The 14,952-nt window shown below is 40.0% G+C and overlaps 1 protein-coding gene across 1 annotated transcript in view; it reads left to right on the top strand.

The window, feature by feature from the left end:
* HNMT (histamine N-methyltransferase) overlaps nt 1–14,952 on the top strand; it is a 58,425-nt gene that overhangs the window by 33,143 nt on the left and 10,330 nt on the right. Inside the window, exons 3-4 of the mRNA XM_003794385.3 lie at nt 13,045–13,152; nt 14,189–14,319. Coding sequence (XP_003794433.1) covers nt 13,045–13,152; nt 14,189–14,319 — 239 coding nt within the window. The remainder of the gene's footprint in view (nt 1–13,044; nt 13,153–14,188; nt 14,320–14,952) is intronic.

Here is a 14,952-nt window from a genome sequence, read left to right on the forward strand (position 1 = left end):
AATTTCAGAATCTCTTGGCATGTCTGGAAAGTTCTCTTTCATAATTTCATGAAGAAGAGCCTCAGTGTTTTGTGAAGCAACTTCATCACCTTCAGAGATTCCTATAAGGCGAATATTAGTTTTCTTCGAATTATCCGAGAGCTCTCTCAGAATGAGATCCGTTTTTGCTCTCCATTTCTTTTGATCTTTGCATTCCTGGGCTTCTTCAAAAGCTTTGTCTTTAAAATCAGAAATCCTTTCTTCTGCCTGTTGCACTCTGTTATAGAGGGATTCCACCATATCTTTCAGATCCTTGAGGGCTGCAACCTCTTGTCTCAGTGTTTCAAAATCTTTGATCATTTTATCTTTGAAATTGTTGAGTTCTTGAGACATCTTTTGAATAATTTCTTGAGAAATGTTTTGAATAATTTCTTGAGAAATCTTTTGAATAATGTCTTGAACTTCTACTTCCTTCCTTTTTTCCATTCTGTTAATCTTATTTGCTATCCACATTCTGAACTCTATTTCTGACATCTCAGCCATTTGCTTGTGGATGGGGTCTTCAATTACATCTGCCCCAATTTTCTTTGAGGGAGTTGATCTACTCTGGTTATTTGAGTTGCCAGAGCTTTTCCACTGATTTTGCCCAATCCTTACCTTACCTTGTTTGGAGGCCTTATCAGAACTGTTTGGTTGGTGGCTTCTTCTGGTTGCCTAGAGAGAGAGGCAGAGCGTGTCTGTTGTCTTCTCCAAATTCTCAGGTGCTGGGGCAACTGGTGTGCAGTGGAACAGCAGCAACTGCACAGGAGTGTGTGTGGCCGGATTAGACCTCGTTCAGCCTGCTGGGGTGACCAGGGGGCAGGATACTGGCAGTAGTCGGATCAGTCCTAGTTCTGCACCCTGGAGCAGCCAGGGGGTGGGGGAATGGCAGTGGTGGTGTAGGTTATGCGAGCAACCAGATCAGTCTTAGTTCGACCCCACCAGAGTAGCTGGGGGGGAGTGGAGGACTCCTTCACCGTGGCCTGTTGGACGCGTATGGCACTAGCAAGCTGATCTATGCCCTCCCAGAGTGGGAGCCTGGAGTGGGGAACTCTTCCACCTCCATCTGTGGGACACACGTGGCTCTAACAAACAGTTCTAGGCCCTCCCAGAGCACTAACCTTCTCCATCGCCTCCTGTAGGGCTCGTGTGGCTCTAGCAAGCAGTTCTGGGCCCACCCAGCACAGGTGCCTGGAGCGGGGAACTCCTCTACTGGCCTCCGTGGGGTGTGTGTGTCTCTACAAAGCTGTTTTGGGTCTGCCTGGAATGGAGGACTGCTCCACCACTGCCCGCGGGACACCCGTGGCACTAGCAAGCAGTTCTCGGCCCACCCAGAGCCCTGGAGTGGGGATCTCCTCTGCCGCTCGTGGGGTGCGTGGCTCTAGCAAGCAGTTGTGGGTCCTCCCAGAGTGGAGGACTCCTCTGCCACTGCCCGCAGGGTGCGCAAGGCTCTAGCAAGTAGTTCTATGCCTACCCAGATCAGGGGAAGTCCTTTGCGGCCACCCACCGCCCGCAGGAAGCGTGCAACTCTAGCAAGCAGTTCTACACCCACCCAGAGCCCTGGAGCAGGGATCTACTCTGCCACCCATGAGGTACGTGGGTCTAGCAAGCGGTTCTGGGTCCTTCCAGGGTGTGGGACTTGTCTGCCACCCCCCGTGGGGGTGTGCAAGGCTCTAGCAAGTAGTTCTGTGACTTCCCTGAGCAGGGGAAGTCCTCTGTGGCCACTCGCCACCCGCAGTAGGCTTGCAGCTCTAGCAAGTAGTTTTGGACCTGCCCAGAGCCCTGGAGTGGAGGTCTCCTCTGCTGGCTGTGGGGCACGCGGCTCTAGCAAGCAGTTCTGGGTCCTCCCAGAGTGGGGGACTCATCTGCTGCCGCCCTTTGGGATGCACAAGGCTCTAGCAAATGGTTCTGTGCCTGCCCAGAGCAGGGGAAGTCTTCTGAGGCTACCTGCCGCCCGCAGGAGGTGTGCGGCTCTAGCACACAGTTCTGTGTCCACCCAGAGCCCTGAAGCAGGGATCTACTCTGCCGCCCGTGGGGCACGCGGCTCTAGCAAGCAGTTCTGTGCCCTCCCAGAGTGGGGGACTCATCCGCTGCCACTTGCTGTGGTGCACAAGGCTCTAGCAAGTACTTCTGTGGCTGCCCAGAGCAGGGGAACTCCTCTCCGGCCACCCGCCACCTGTGGGAGGCTTGCGGCTCTAACAAGCAGTTCTTCAGCTACCCACAGTTCTGAAGCAGGGGTCTCCTCTGCCGCCTGTGGGGCACGCGGCTCTAGCAGGCAGTTCTGGGTCCTTCTAGAGTGGGGGACTCGTCCACCACCACCTGTGGGGGTGCGCAAGGCTCTACCAGGTCGTTCTATGTCTTCCTGGTGCAAGGGACTTCTCTGCGGCCACCCACCACCCACGGGAGGTGGGCGGCTCTAGCAAGCAGTCCTGGGGCCCACTTTGTACCTGTATTTTGTGTTCTTAAATGATCTTCCTTGGATTTACAGATTGCCGAACTTCTTTCTGGGTTTAGCTCCCCATCTTTGGCTTCTTAGATTCTGATTCCAAGCAGTTTTTCTTCCTTTGCTCAGGAGCCTCTGACCAGGGCTGCTACCAGTTTGCCATCTTCCCAGAATCCCCTATATATATTTTTTTTATTGGGGATTCATTGAGGGTACAAGAAACCAGGTTGCAGTGATTGCATTTGTTAGGTAAAGTCCCTCTTACAATCATGTCTTGCCCCCAAAAGGTGTGGAACACACCAAGACCCCACCAACCTCTCTCTACTCTTCCTTTCCCCACCACTCCCTTCTTCTTTCTCTGCTCTCCCCTTCCCCCACCCCCACCATGTCATTAATTGTCCTCATATCAAAATTGAGTACATAGGATTCATGCTCCTCCATTCTTGTGATGCTTTATTAAGAATAATGTGTTCCACTTCCATTCAGATTAATACAAAGGCTGTAAAGTTTCCATTTGTTTTAATGTCTGAATTATATTCCATGGTGTACATATACCACAGCTTGTTAATCCATTCCTCGGTTGGTGACCATTTAGGCTGTTTCCACATTTTGACAATTGTAAATTGAGCTGCAATAAACAGTCTAGTGCGAGTGTTCTTATCATAAAATGATTTTTTTTCCTTCTGAGTAGATGCCCAGTAATGGGATTGCAGGATCAAATGGGAGGTCTAGATTGAGTTCTTTGAGGTATTTCCATACTTCCTTCCAAAAAGGTTGTATTAGTTTGCAGTGCCACCAGCAGTGTAAAAGTGTTCCCTTTTCTGCTGCACATCCACATCAGCATCCGCAGTTTTGAGATTTTGTGATGTGGGCCATTCTCACTGGGGTATCTCAGGGTGGTTTTGATTTGCATTTCTCTAATAATTAGAGATGATGAGCCTTTTTTCATGTTTGTTTGCCATTCGTCTGCCTTCTTTAGTGAAGGTTCTATTCATGTCTCTTGCCCATTGATATATGGGATTGTTGGCTTTTTTCATGTGGATTAATTTGAGTTCTCTATAGATCCTAGTTATCAAGCTTTTGTATGATTCAAAATATGCAAACCTCCTTTCCCATTGTGTAGGTTGTCTATTTCCTTTGGTTGTTATCTCCTTAGCTGTACAGAAGCTTTTCAGTTTAATTAAGTCCCATTTGTTTATTTTTGTAGTTGTTGCAATTGCCATGGCAAGACTTCATGAAGTCTTCCCCCAGGCCAATATCTTCCAGTGTTTTCCTTATGCTTTCTTTAAGGATTTTTATTGTTCCATGACTTAAAATTAAGTCCTTCATCCATCTTGAATCAATTTTTGTGAGTGGGAAAGGTGTGGGTCTAGTTTCAGTCTTTTAAATGTGGATATCCAGTTCTTCCAGCACCTTGTAGTGAATAGGGAGTTTTTCCCCCAAGGTATGTTGTTATTTGGTTTATTGAAGATTAGGTGGTTGTAGGATGTTAGTTTCATTTCCTGGTTTTCTATTCAGTTTCAAATGTCCATGTCTCTATTTTTGTGCTAGGACCATGGCTGTCTTGACCATTATGGCTTTGTAGTACCAACCAAAATCTGGTATGATGATGCCCCCAGCTTTATTTTTATTACTAAGAACTGCCTTAGCTATATGGGTTTTTTTCTGGTTCCATACAAAATGCAGGATCATTTTTTCCAAACCCTGAAAGTATGATGTTCGTATTTTAATAGGAATGGCATTGAATAGGCAGATATCTTTGGGAAGTATAGACATTTTAACAATGCTGATTCTTCCCAGCCATGAGCATGGTATGTTCTTCCATTTGTTAATATCCTCTGCTATTTCCTTTCTTAGGATTTCATAATTTTCTTTATAGAGGTCCTTCACCTCCTTTGTTAGGTATACTCCTAGGTATTTCATTTTCGTTGAAGCTGTGGTGAAAGGAGTTGTGTCTTTAATTTAGCCTCTCATCTTGACTGTTATTGGCATATACAAACACAACTGACTTATGGACATTTATTTTATATCCTGAGACACTGCTGTATTTTTTGATGACTTCCAGGAGTCTTTGGGGTTCTCTAAGTATAAAATCATGTCATTGGCAAAGAGGAAGCTTTAACCTCCTCTGCTCCTATTTGGATTCCCTTTATTTCCTTCTCTTGCCTAATTGTATTGGCTAGAACTCCCAGCATTATGTTGAACAGTAATGGTGACAGAGGACAACCTTGTCTGGTTCCAGTTCGGAGAGGAAAAGCTTTCAGTTTTATTCCATTCAGTAAAATATTAGCTGTGGGTTTGTCATAGATAGCTTCAATCAGTTTCAGAAATGTGCCACATATGCCTATACTTTTCAGTGTTCTAATTAGAAAAGGATACTGGATTTTATCAAATGTTTTTTCTGCATCTATTAAGAGGATCATATGTTCTTTGTTTTTGCTTCTGTTAATATGGTGGATAACATTTATGAACTTCCATATGTTAAACCAGCATTGCATCCCTGGGATGAAACCTACTTGAACGTGATGTATGGCTTTTTTGATGATAAGCTATAATCTATTAGCTAGGATTTTGTTGAGAATTCTTGCATCTATGTTCATTAGTGAAATTGGTCTGAAATTCTCCTTTTTCGTTGGGTCTTTTCCTGGTTTTGGTATCAGGGTGATGTTTGCTTCATAGAACGTGTTGGGGATGATTCCTTCCTCCTCAATTTTTTGGAATAATTTCTGCAGTATGGGAATAAGCTCTTCCTTGAAGGTATGATAGAATTCTGGTGTGAAGCCATCTGGACCAGGACATTTTTTTTTGGAAGCTTTTTAATTATTTCTTTAATCGCAGTGCTTGTAATTGGTCTGTTCAGGAGCTCTATTTATTCCTGGAAAAGTCTAGGGAGAGGGTGTGATTTCAAATATTGATCCATTTCCTTCACATTGTCAAATTTCTGGTCATAGAGTTTCTAGCAGTATTCCGAAATGAACTCTTGTATCTCTGTGGTGTCAGTTGTTATTTCTCCTTTATCATTTCTGATTGAGGTTACAGAGATTTTACATTTCTATTTCTAGTTAGTCTGGCCAAAGGTTTATCTATTTTATTTATTTTTTCAAAAACCAACTCTTTGTTTCATTAATTTTATGAATGATTGTTTTGTTATTAATTTCATTAATCTCTCATTTAATTTTGGATATTTCTTTTCTTCTGCTGGGTTTAGGCTTAGATTATTCTTCTTTTTCCAATTCCATAAGATGGCTTGTGAGTTTGTTGATGTGCTCTCTTTCTGTTTTTCAAATGTAGGCATCTAAAGTGATACATTTTCCTCACAAAATTGCTTTTGAGGTATCCCACAGGTTTTGGTCACTTGTGTCATCATTGTTGTTATGCTCAAGGAAGTTAATGATTTTCTCTTTCTTTTCTTCCTGCACCCAACTGTCATTCAACAGAGGGTTGTTTAATTTCCATGCCTTTGTGTGGGGTTGAAAGTTTTAGTTGGAGTTGAGTTTCACATTTAGTGCCTCGTGGTCTGAGAAGGTACAAAGGAAAATTTCAATTCGTTTGATTCTGTTGACGTTTGTTTTGTGTCCTAGGATATGATCAATTTTGAAGAATGTTCCATGGGGTGATGAGAAGAATGTATATTCTGTATCTTTGAGATGGAGTGTTTTCTATGTGTCTATGAAGCACAGTTGTTCTAGGGTCTCATTTAAGTCCCTTATATTTTGTTTAATTTCTGTTTAGAGGGTCTGTCCAGCCCTATAAGAGAAGTGTTAAAGTCCCATGTTATTATGGCATTATATGATATCATATTGCTCAGACTGAGTAAGGTTTGTTTTAAGAATCTGGGAGCATTTAAATTGGGTGTATAATTATTTAATATTGAAATATCTTCTTGCTGTATTTTTCTCCTGACCAATATAAAGTGACCATCTTTGTCTTTTTTGACTTTAGTTGCTTTAAATCCACATGTATCTGAAAATAAGATTGCAAGCCCTCTTTTCTTCTGAATTCCGTTTGCCTGAAAAATTATCATCCAACACTTAACTCTGACTTTTAGTTTGTCTTTTGAAGCTAGGTGTATTTCTTATGGACTACAAATGGATGGCTTGTGTTTTTTAATCTAGTCAGCCAATCTATGCCTTGTTAGTGGGGAATTCAAGCCATTAACATTTATTGAGATAATTGATAAGTGTGGTAGTATTCTATTCATCTTATTTTGTGAGAGTCCATTGCTTAGTTTTATCTTTTGCATCAGTGTGGAAGTTAGGTTCTGTCCTTTAATTGCTGAGTTCTTACTTTGCTGTTGATCCATTGTGATGGTCAGTGTGTAGAACAGGTTGAACTATTTCCTGTAGAGCTAATCTTGTGGCAAATTTCCTCAATGTTTGTATATCAGTAAATAATTTGATTTTTCCATTAGTTTTAAAGCTTAGCTTAGCAGGATATAGAATTCTGGGCTGGAAATTGTTCTGTTTAAGTAGATTAAAGGTAGATGACAATTGTCTTCTTGCTTGGAACGTTTCATTAGAGAAGTTTGCAGTCACCCAGATGGATTTGCCCCTGTAGGTCAACTGGTGCTTAATCCTGGCAGCTTGCAGAATCTTTTCTTTTGTCTTGACTTTGGACAGGTTCATCACAATGTGTCTTGTAGAAGCTCAGTTAGAGTTGAGGTGACCTGGGGTCCGATATCCCTCTGAAAGGAGTGTGTCAGAATCTTTGGTGATATTTGGGAAATTTTAAATTGTAATATTCTCTAGTATGGCTTCCATTCTCCTGAGGCATTCTTCCCCTTCTGGGATACCTATAACTTGTATGTTTCAAAGCTTCATAAAGTCCTATAATTCTGTCAGTAAATGTTCTGCTTTCTCTCTCTTCTTTTTTGCCTCTTTAACTATCTGGGTTATCTCAAGAGCTTTGTCCTCTACCTCTGAGATTCTTTCTTCTGCATGGTCTAATCTGTTGTTGATACTTTCTATTGCATCTTTAAGTTCCATAATTGACTGCTTCAGTTCCTTCAGCTCTGCTATATCCTTTCTATATTCATCATATCGTTCATCTCTTATTTGATTCTGTTTTTGGATTTTCTTTTTATTATTTTCCACTTTATCAAAAATTTCCTTCATGTTTCCATCTTTTCCTTCATTGTTTTCATCATCTGTATTCTAAATTCCCTTTCTGTCATTTCGAACATTTCTTCATAGGTATAATCCTCTGCAATAGCTACCTCATGGTCCCTTGGGGGGGTCACTCTGGACTGGTTTTTCATGTTTCCAGTAGTATTCTGCTGATTCTTCCTCATGAGTGATTTCTTTTATCTGTTTCCTTGCCCTAGTTTTCCTTTCACTTCCTCTTGCTGTTTAAGTTGCCATGCCTCTGCACTAGAGTTTTGATGAGTCCTTTTGGTATAGGACCAGATCGATGAGAAAGTTGAAGAACAAGAAGGGAAAAAAAGCAAAAAAAAAAAAAAAAAAAGGAAAAGAAAAAAGAGAAAGGTGAGGATGTGTGTAAAAGGGAATATTGACAAAAAGAAGAGAGGCACAGAAAGAGGGAGACAGAGCAATGTATGTGTACAGTAGGGTACTTTGACCCAACCTTAAAAACCCCCAACCTCTGGGGGTGCCAGGTTGGGTGGTTCCCTTGAGGTCAGCAGCTCTTTGCTAGCCTGTTCAGACACAGTACCCCACCTCCACAAAGTAGAGAGGAAAAACAAAACTGCTATAAATAAAAGCAAAACAAGCAAATAGAAAACTGTACAGGATAAAACTGGGGAAAAAACAAATAATATGGGTAGAAACACAAGTAAAAATGAAGTCCTAAATGTTGAAAGAGACAACAGTGAGAAATTATATTTAAACTAGAAAAATGAAGGAAGAAAAGAAAGAAAAAAAAGAAAAGAAAAATCTACAAGGAAAATGTTGAAATTAAAAAACAAAACAACAACCAGAACAACAACGATAGAAAAAAACAAAACAAAAAGCAAAGTAGTATATATATCTTGCTGAATATTGCCTGGGCAACAGGTGATCTTCTGGGGTTTGAGATGTTAATCACAATTCTGATACCCTGTTCGAGATGGAGATGGAGGCCTCTGCTGATTTCTCAAACCCTGCATGGTGGAAAGCCTAAATTTCTCCTCAGCCCACATAAAAGGCTCTTTACACTGTTAACCTAGGCTAAACAGAAGCTTTTCCAGGAAAGCGCTTGTCACTGGGATCACTCCTGAAGTAGGTATCCCCTTTCCTAGTGTGCCAAAACTGGTCTCACTCGATGTCCCTGAGGGCTAGGGCTGTAAGGCATCTCAGTCTTGGCCTTTAGGCTGCTCAGTTACTAGATTACTCCCTCCCACCCAATCCTTGCTCTGTGACCCTGAGGGCAGAGCTTGCTGGGGCACTTGTCCCACAATGGCTCTGCAGGGCTCACATTGGGACACTATTAGCTCCTTCTGGCTCAGCAGCTCAGTCTGGGGCCATAGACAACGCTTCAAGTCCTCTGCACTCTTGCCCAAGTTCTCCCAAGGTAGTTCAACTGAGTGCCAAATCCAAAAAAGCCAAAACAGCTCACAGGTAAGGCCTTTCCAGTTTGCAATCTCACTTACAGCTGCCGGCAGGATTAGACCAAATGAACACACACAAACACTTGCCAGTTTTCCACTGCTTTTGTCCTCCTTATGGGGTCCAGAAGTTTCTTGCTGACTTATTGTGCCCTCAAAGGGATGTTTATGGGCAGATCCCACCAGCCAGAGATGCCTGGAGTCTTGTCTACCTAGACTCACTGTGCCCAGTTGCAAGGAAGCTGTTACTCAGCCGCTATCTTGCTCTGTTGTGTCCAGTTAACTATTTTTATGTAGGTCTGGTTCTGGGCTCTCTGTTCTGTTCCACTGATCTATTTGTCTATTCTTCTGTCAATAACAACTGTTTTGATTAATACAGAGGCTGCCAAAAAATGTATACACATTTTAAGAAAGGAGAAACTTGGTTAAATCTATAGTACTCAATCAAGTCATGTTTGACTTCTGCAATTATAAGAGATGATCACTGTGACTTGTATTCTTTTTTTGCTATTGGTATATATTGAGTATTATAACTTGATACAGTTTTTCCTTTCTGAAAATGTGCATACTTTTTAGCACTCTTTTGTGTGTATTTATGTGTGTATGTGCATATATGTATGTATGCATTATAATACAAAAAGAAATACTAGTGTCTGTAATAAAAAACAAAAATAGCACAGAAAATAAACACCTTATGAGTACGGTGATATTATTTATTATACAGCCTAGGATACTTGAGAGTAAGAGTTGGAGAAAATAGTTAAAAGAATTAAAATTCTTACAATTTTTGAAAAATTGATGTATTGGACAGCTTATTATATTGGTCAATTTATGAAATAGTTCTTTTTAAAAAGTAGTTTCAAATGAACATTTAGGACCCAAAATCAAAACAGTTAGGACACTAGGATGACAGGCATAAAATGGAACTTTTCCAGGCACACAGGAAGTATGGTCACTCTACTTGTGAAGTCAGAAATAGATTTTTTTTTTTAGAGACAGAGTCTCACTTTATCACCCTTGGTAGAGTGCCATGGCATCACAGCTCATAGCAACCTCCAATTCCTGGGCTTAGGCAATTCTCTTGCTTCAGCCTCCCAAGCAGCTGGGACTACAGCTGCCTGTCACATCATCTGGCTATTTTTTGCTGCAGTTTGGCCAGGGCTGGGTCAAACCCGTCACCCTTGGTATATGGGGCTGCCGCCCTACCCACTGAGCCATAGGCGCTGCCCCAGAAATAGATTTTATGTACTGAGTCTTGAGGAATTGTTTCATCATCTTATCTTTTAAAACCTCATTCATTAGGCAAAGGCCTTGCTTTGCCCAATATTCTAAGTACTTTGATTAGTAGCACATATGGGCTGATACTCTAGAGCTGTGGTTCTCAGCCTTCCTAATGCTGTGACCCTTTAATACAGTTCCTCATGTTGTGGTGAACCCAACCACAAAATTATTTTCATTGTTACTTCATAACTGTAATTTTCTACTGTTATGAATCATAATGTAAATATCTGATATGCAGGATGGTGTCAGGCAACCCCTGTGAAAGGGTCGTTCGACCCCCAAAGGGGTGGCAACCCACAGGTTGAAAATGGCTGCTCTAGAGGTTGTTACACAGCCTCATCATTTCTAAAGGTCATTTGTGATTCTAGCATTGTATGCTATGTCACTGCCCTAGAAGGAGAGACTGCCTGACTCTAAACACTCCCCATAGCATGCTAGGTGCATTCTGCCATTTGGGCTGATCTGAGATGTCTGGGTCATCTTTGGAGAAGGAGATCTCATAAAATCCTTGAGGGAAATAATTACATTTCCGTTATCTCTTTCAAAATGTTGAATTCAATATCTTCAAAGTTGATGATTTCTTTTAATATAAAATATATGGCTAGACTGATACAAGGCAAAACCAGAAACTTTTGGCTTCTGGTTCCCTGGGGCGAGCTGGAATCTATATTTCCCATTCGCTCACTACTATTCTTATCAGCCCTTTCCCTTAGTCATTTTTTATTTCTTCAAAGTAATTGCCATGCAGAAGAATAAAAGATGTTTCATGTCATTTTAGTATTTGATATCTTTTTACTTCTTAATATGAAGTAGTTAGAAGAAGTACCCCTTTATATATGCAGAGACATGCCTTAAACTTTAGGATTATTAATATCCCCTGATTTTCAAAATACTCAAATCACCTTATCCAGTTGGAGTAATATTGTGGAGCTTGCTGTCAGGATTTAAGTGAGACATTCCAGGCCATAGCACAGATATTAAATAATAGGTGGCAAATGAGTGGCAGCTACAGTTAGTAGGGGGAGGAATAAACGATTTCATGTAAGTAGAGCTGGCTTTGGAGAAAATTGTCACATGACCTCCTCCCACTCCTTCATACACACCACACCCACCATGTTTTATTGCCAGTATTCAGGGCTTTTATATGGCCTTTGCCTGCCCTCTATTCCTAGTCTAGCACCTTCAGTGCCTGGTTTATCATCTTAATCGCTTTCCTTCCACACCCCCCAGTCTTAAAATTTATATTTTGCTGCATGCTGTGTGTAACTCTGAAAATGTTCTGTTAATGTCATTTATGCCAAATGCTTAACATCACTTTCCCATGCTAATCTAGCCAGGAGTATTTCCATTTTAATGAAGGTCAGCATCATAACCTAACCTGCATAATAGAAGTACAAAATTTAAGTTGGAGGCATTAGCAATAGGGAGAGGACAGATAGAGAGACAGAGGACTCAACGATAATAATAAAAATAAGGAGCCGCTAACTTTCACTGGGTTCCAACTCTACTTTGCACTCTGTATCATATGCATTACATCATTTAACCCTAATGACTAATAAATTAGCTACTATTATTATTATTTGTTTATGGTGAGGAAAATGAAGCTTGGAGAGGTAAAACAAATTGCCCCAAATCATATACACATAGTAAACAGAGAAGACAGGTTTGGAACTCAAGTCCACCTGACTTCACCATCATCTCTTTTATGCTATCACTTATGGGCTGAATTTTGTCAAAGCAGGGATCTACTTGATTTTCTTATCATCATTTCCTAGAGCCTAGTACAGTACTTGGCAAATGGAAAGTAGTGAATTAAAAGTTGGTGGGTGAATAAGTATCTACTCAACCCACAATATCTTCTCCATTTACCTCTCTGGGATCACCTCATTCTTGGAGGCCTTGCTTTGCCCAATATTCTAAGAACTTTGAACTGTTAGTAGTTTCAGGCATACTTTTCTATTCCTTGACCTTATGTCTCTGTCATCCTGTTTCCTCTACATGCAATCCCTTACTTCTCCCAAATCTCTGAGCTAACCCTTATTCTTACTTGAGACAGGCAGAGCTCAAGCGTGCTCTTCCTCCAAGAAGGTCTACGTAACCCGGGCCTCTTCTGCCACCCTCTCCCTCAGTGTCCCCTTCCCTCTTTCCACCTTGGCCTGACCCAGCTAGGATTATTTCTGTCTCTTCCTCTAGACAGTGGTGCTCTTGAGGGAAAATGTGTGATATATTTCCCCCTTCATTTGTACCTAACATAGTTTTTAATCTCACATTTTTCTTTTTTAGGGGAGGGATTCTTCTGGCCTAGTCTAGTTTATTAGTTCTTAGGTGCATTTTTTTTTCATATTTAGATATCTTTGATATTAAGTTATGTCCTCCAATTGTTAAAATCTTAAAATTACAGTTGATGGTTTTTTTTTTCTGATTTAGTGAAACAAAAATAAAGGTTTATCAACTCCTAAAATCAATGCATCTTTTAGTTAATGAAATATGATGGTAGATACTAAATAAAGATTATATGAATTAATGGATGAATGAATGAATGTTACTCATTAGCCTCCTTAAATCACATTATTATTCATTATTATTCCTGCTTAAAATCTAGCTGTTCTGCATCAGAGGTGACAGGGTGACAGTTGAACATTATTCTTCATTTATGCCATGCTTTCCTAGTAAAGGTAGGGCAGGTAATGAATCAACTCAAATTGTCCTTAATTATTTCTTGCTGGAATAGTGTGACCTATTCCATATGTTTATCTTCCAGGTGAAATTGATCTCCAAATTCTCTCTAAAGTCCAGGCTCAATACCCAGAAGTTCTTATCAACAATGAAGTTGTTGAGCCAAGTGCTGAACAAATTGCCAAATACAAAGGTACCTATGAATCATGGTTCTTACGCTAAATTCTATCCAAAATGACTTATCAATATAGATTATTCTTTTGAATGATTAATAATGTAGTTAATGTTGTATATGCTCTTTGCAAGCTTATTGGGAGAAAGACCTAATAATTTCTTGGCAGTCATGACTAAATATCTCAAAATATGAATAATAAGCAATTAGACTCCTTTTTTTCTATTGGCTCTTTATCCATTCTCCAGTTGTCACTGACTATTATTTTGATGTTTATTCTTAGGGATATATGCACTGATTTGGAAAAATTTAAACAAAGTCCTGGAAGAGCTTATATTTAGTGGATTACAGTAGGAGTCAGTAAACTATCTCTGAAAAGGGTCAAATAGTAAATTTTTAGACTCAGAAGGCTGCATAGTCTCTGTCACAACTAATTGACTCTTCTATGCAGCCCAAAGTCATCCATAGACAATATGTAAACTAATGAGCTGGGTATGTTTCAATAAAACTTCATTTATAAACACTGACAAATGAATTTCTTATTATTTTCCCATATGAAATATACTTCTTTTTAATTTTTTTCAACCATTTAAAAATGTAATTACATGAAGCATGACATGTTACTACAAAGTCAGGAAGTAGAATAATATATGCTTTCAGCTTGTGGTCCATGCAGAAATAGGTGGCAGGTAAGATACAGCCCAGGGCTGTGGTTTTCTTATTCTTGAATTACATAAGTACACATATATCACCTATTTTATATTCACTTTCCATTGTAAAACTCACCAGTTGATTCTCCATTAAGAATAAGACAATATAACTTAAGTCTTCCTAGTATTCTTATAGTTATTTCTTATTGACTCTTCTTTTCACCTCTAATTTCACTTAATTCTAGCAAAAAGGAAGGATGAACTCTCTGATCTCCCAGAGCTACATAAAAAAAGAAAAATTGTATATAACAAGTATATAACATTGATTGCATTAAAATTCTAAATGGAAATGGGTTTCATATTTGCAATTAAAATTGATAGTGGGCCACCTCTTCTCTGTATTTTAGAGCTTGTAGCCAAGACATCAAACCTCGAGAACATAAAGTTTACTTGGCATAAGGAGACATCATCAGAATATCAAAATAGAGTAATGGAGAAAAAAGAGCTTCAAAAGTGGGACTTTATTCATATGATTCAGGTAAGAAATATTTGTTACAATATATACTCAGAAAGGAGATTCTTCAAGAATATGTGTGAAGAATGCCTACCATTCTAAACTTAAAAGAAAAATGAAAATCTTTTGATTTCTAATTTTACAAGTGACCATGATCTATTCAAATAGAGGATAAAGATGTTGATAATATTAAGCCAGTTTTCTTTGCTCAAAATACTTTCCTAGTTATCAAGTTTTAAAAATGTCAGCTTAATTCATTTTTCTAGCATTGAAAGTTTGTTCATAGATTTGAGGATGATAGAGTGGTAACATATCCTACATGTTTCTCTAGTAGTCTCTAATGGACTGGGTGGAGCAATGTCCTAAAGTTTTTCTGAAAGATGTAATTGGATGCATATACCTCCCAGAGAGTTTCTGAGTTCTCTTGTTTTGGCTGCAGGTGGCTGGGCTAGTAGACATATGGTGAAAAGGGCAGGTTAGATGATGCCTTGGATCAATAAAATTTTACTCCCACAGTCCAGAGCAAACAGGCTAACTCATGCATAGCTTGGAGGGATGGTGACTGTTGAGCAGATGGCTTGGGCTGGATTTTCAGGGTCACTGATATTTCTGAATAGCAAGCATAAATACTGTGACATGTATAGACTTTAAGAGTTA

Source organism: Otolemur garnettii, unplaced genomic scaffold, assembly GCF_000181295.1.
Source record: "Otolemur garnettii isolate 467f Iridium unplaced genomic scaffold, OtoGar3 scaffold00080, whole genome shotgun sequence".
Lineage (NCBI taxonomy): Eukaryota > Metazoa > Chordata > Mammalia > Primates > Galagidae > Otolemur > Otolemur garnettii.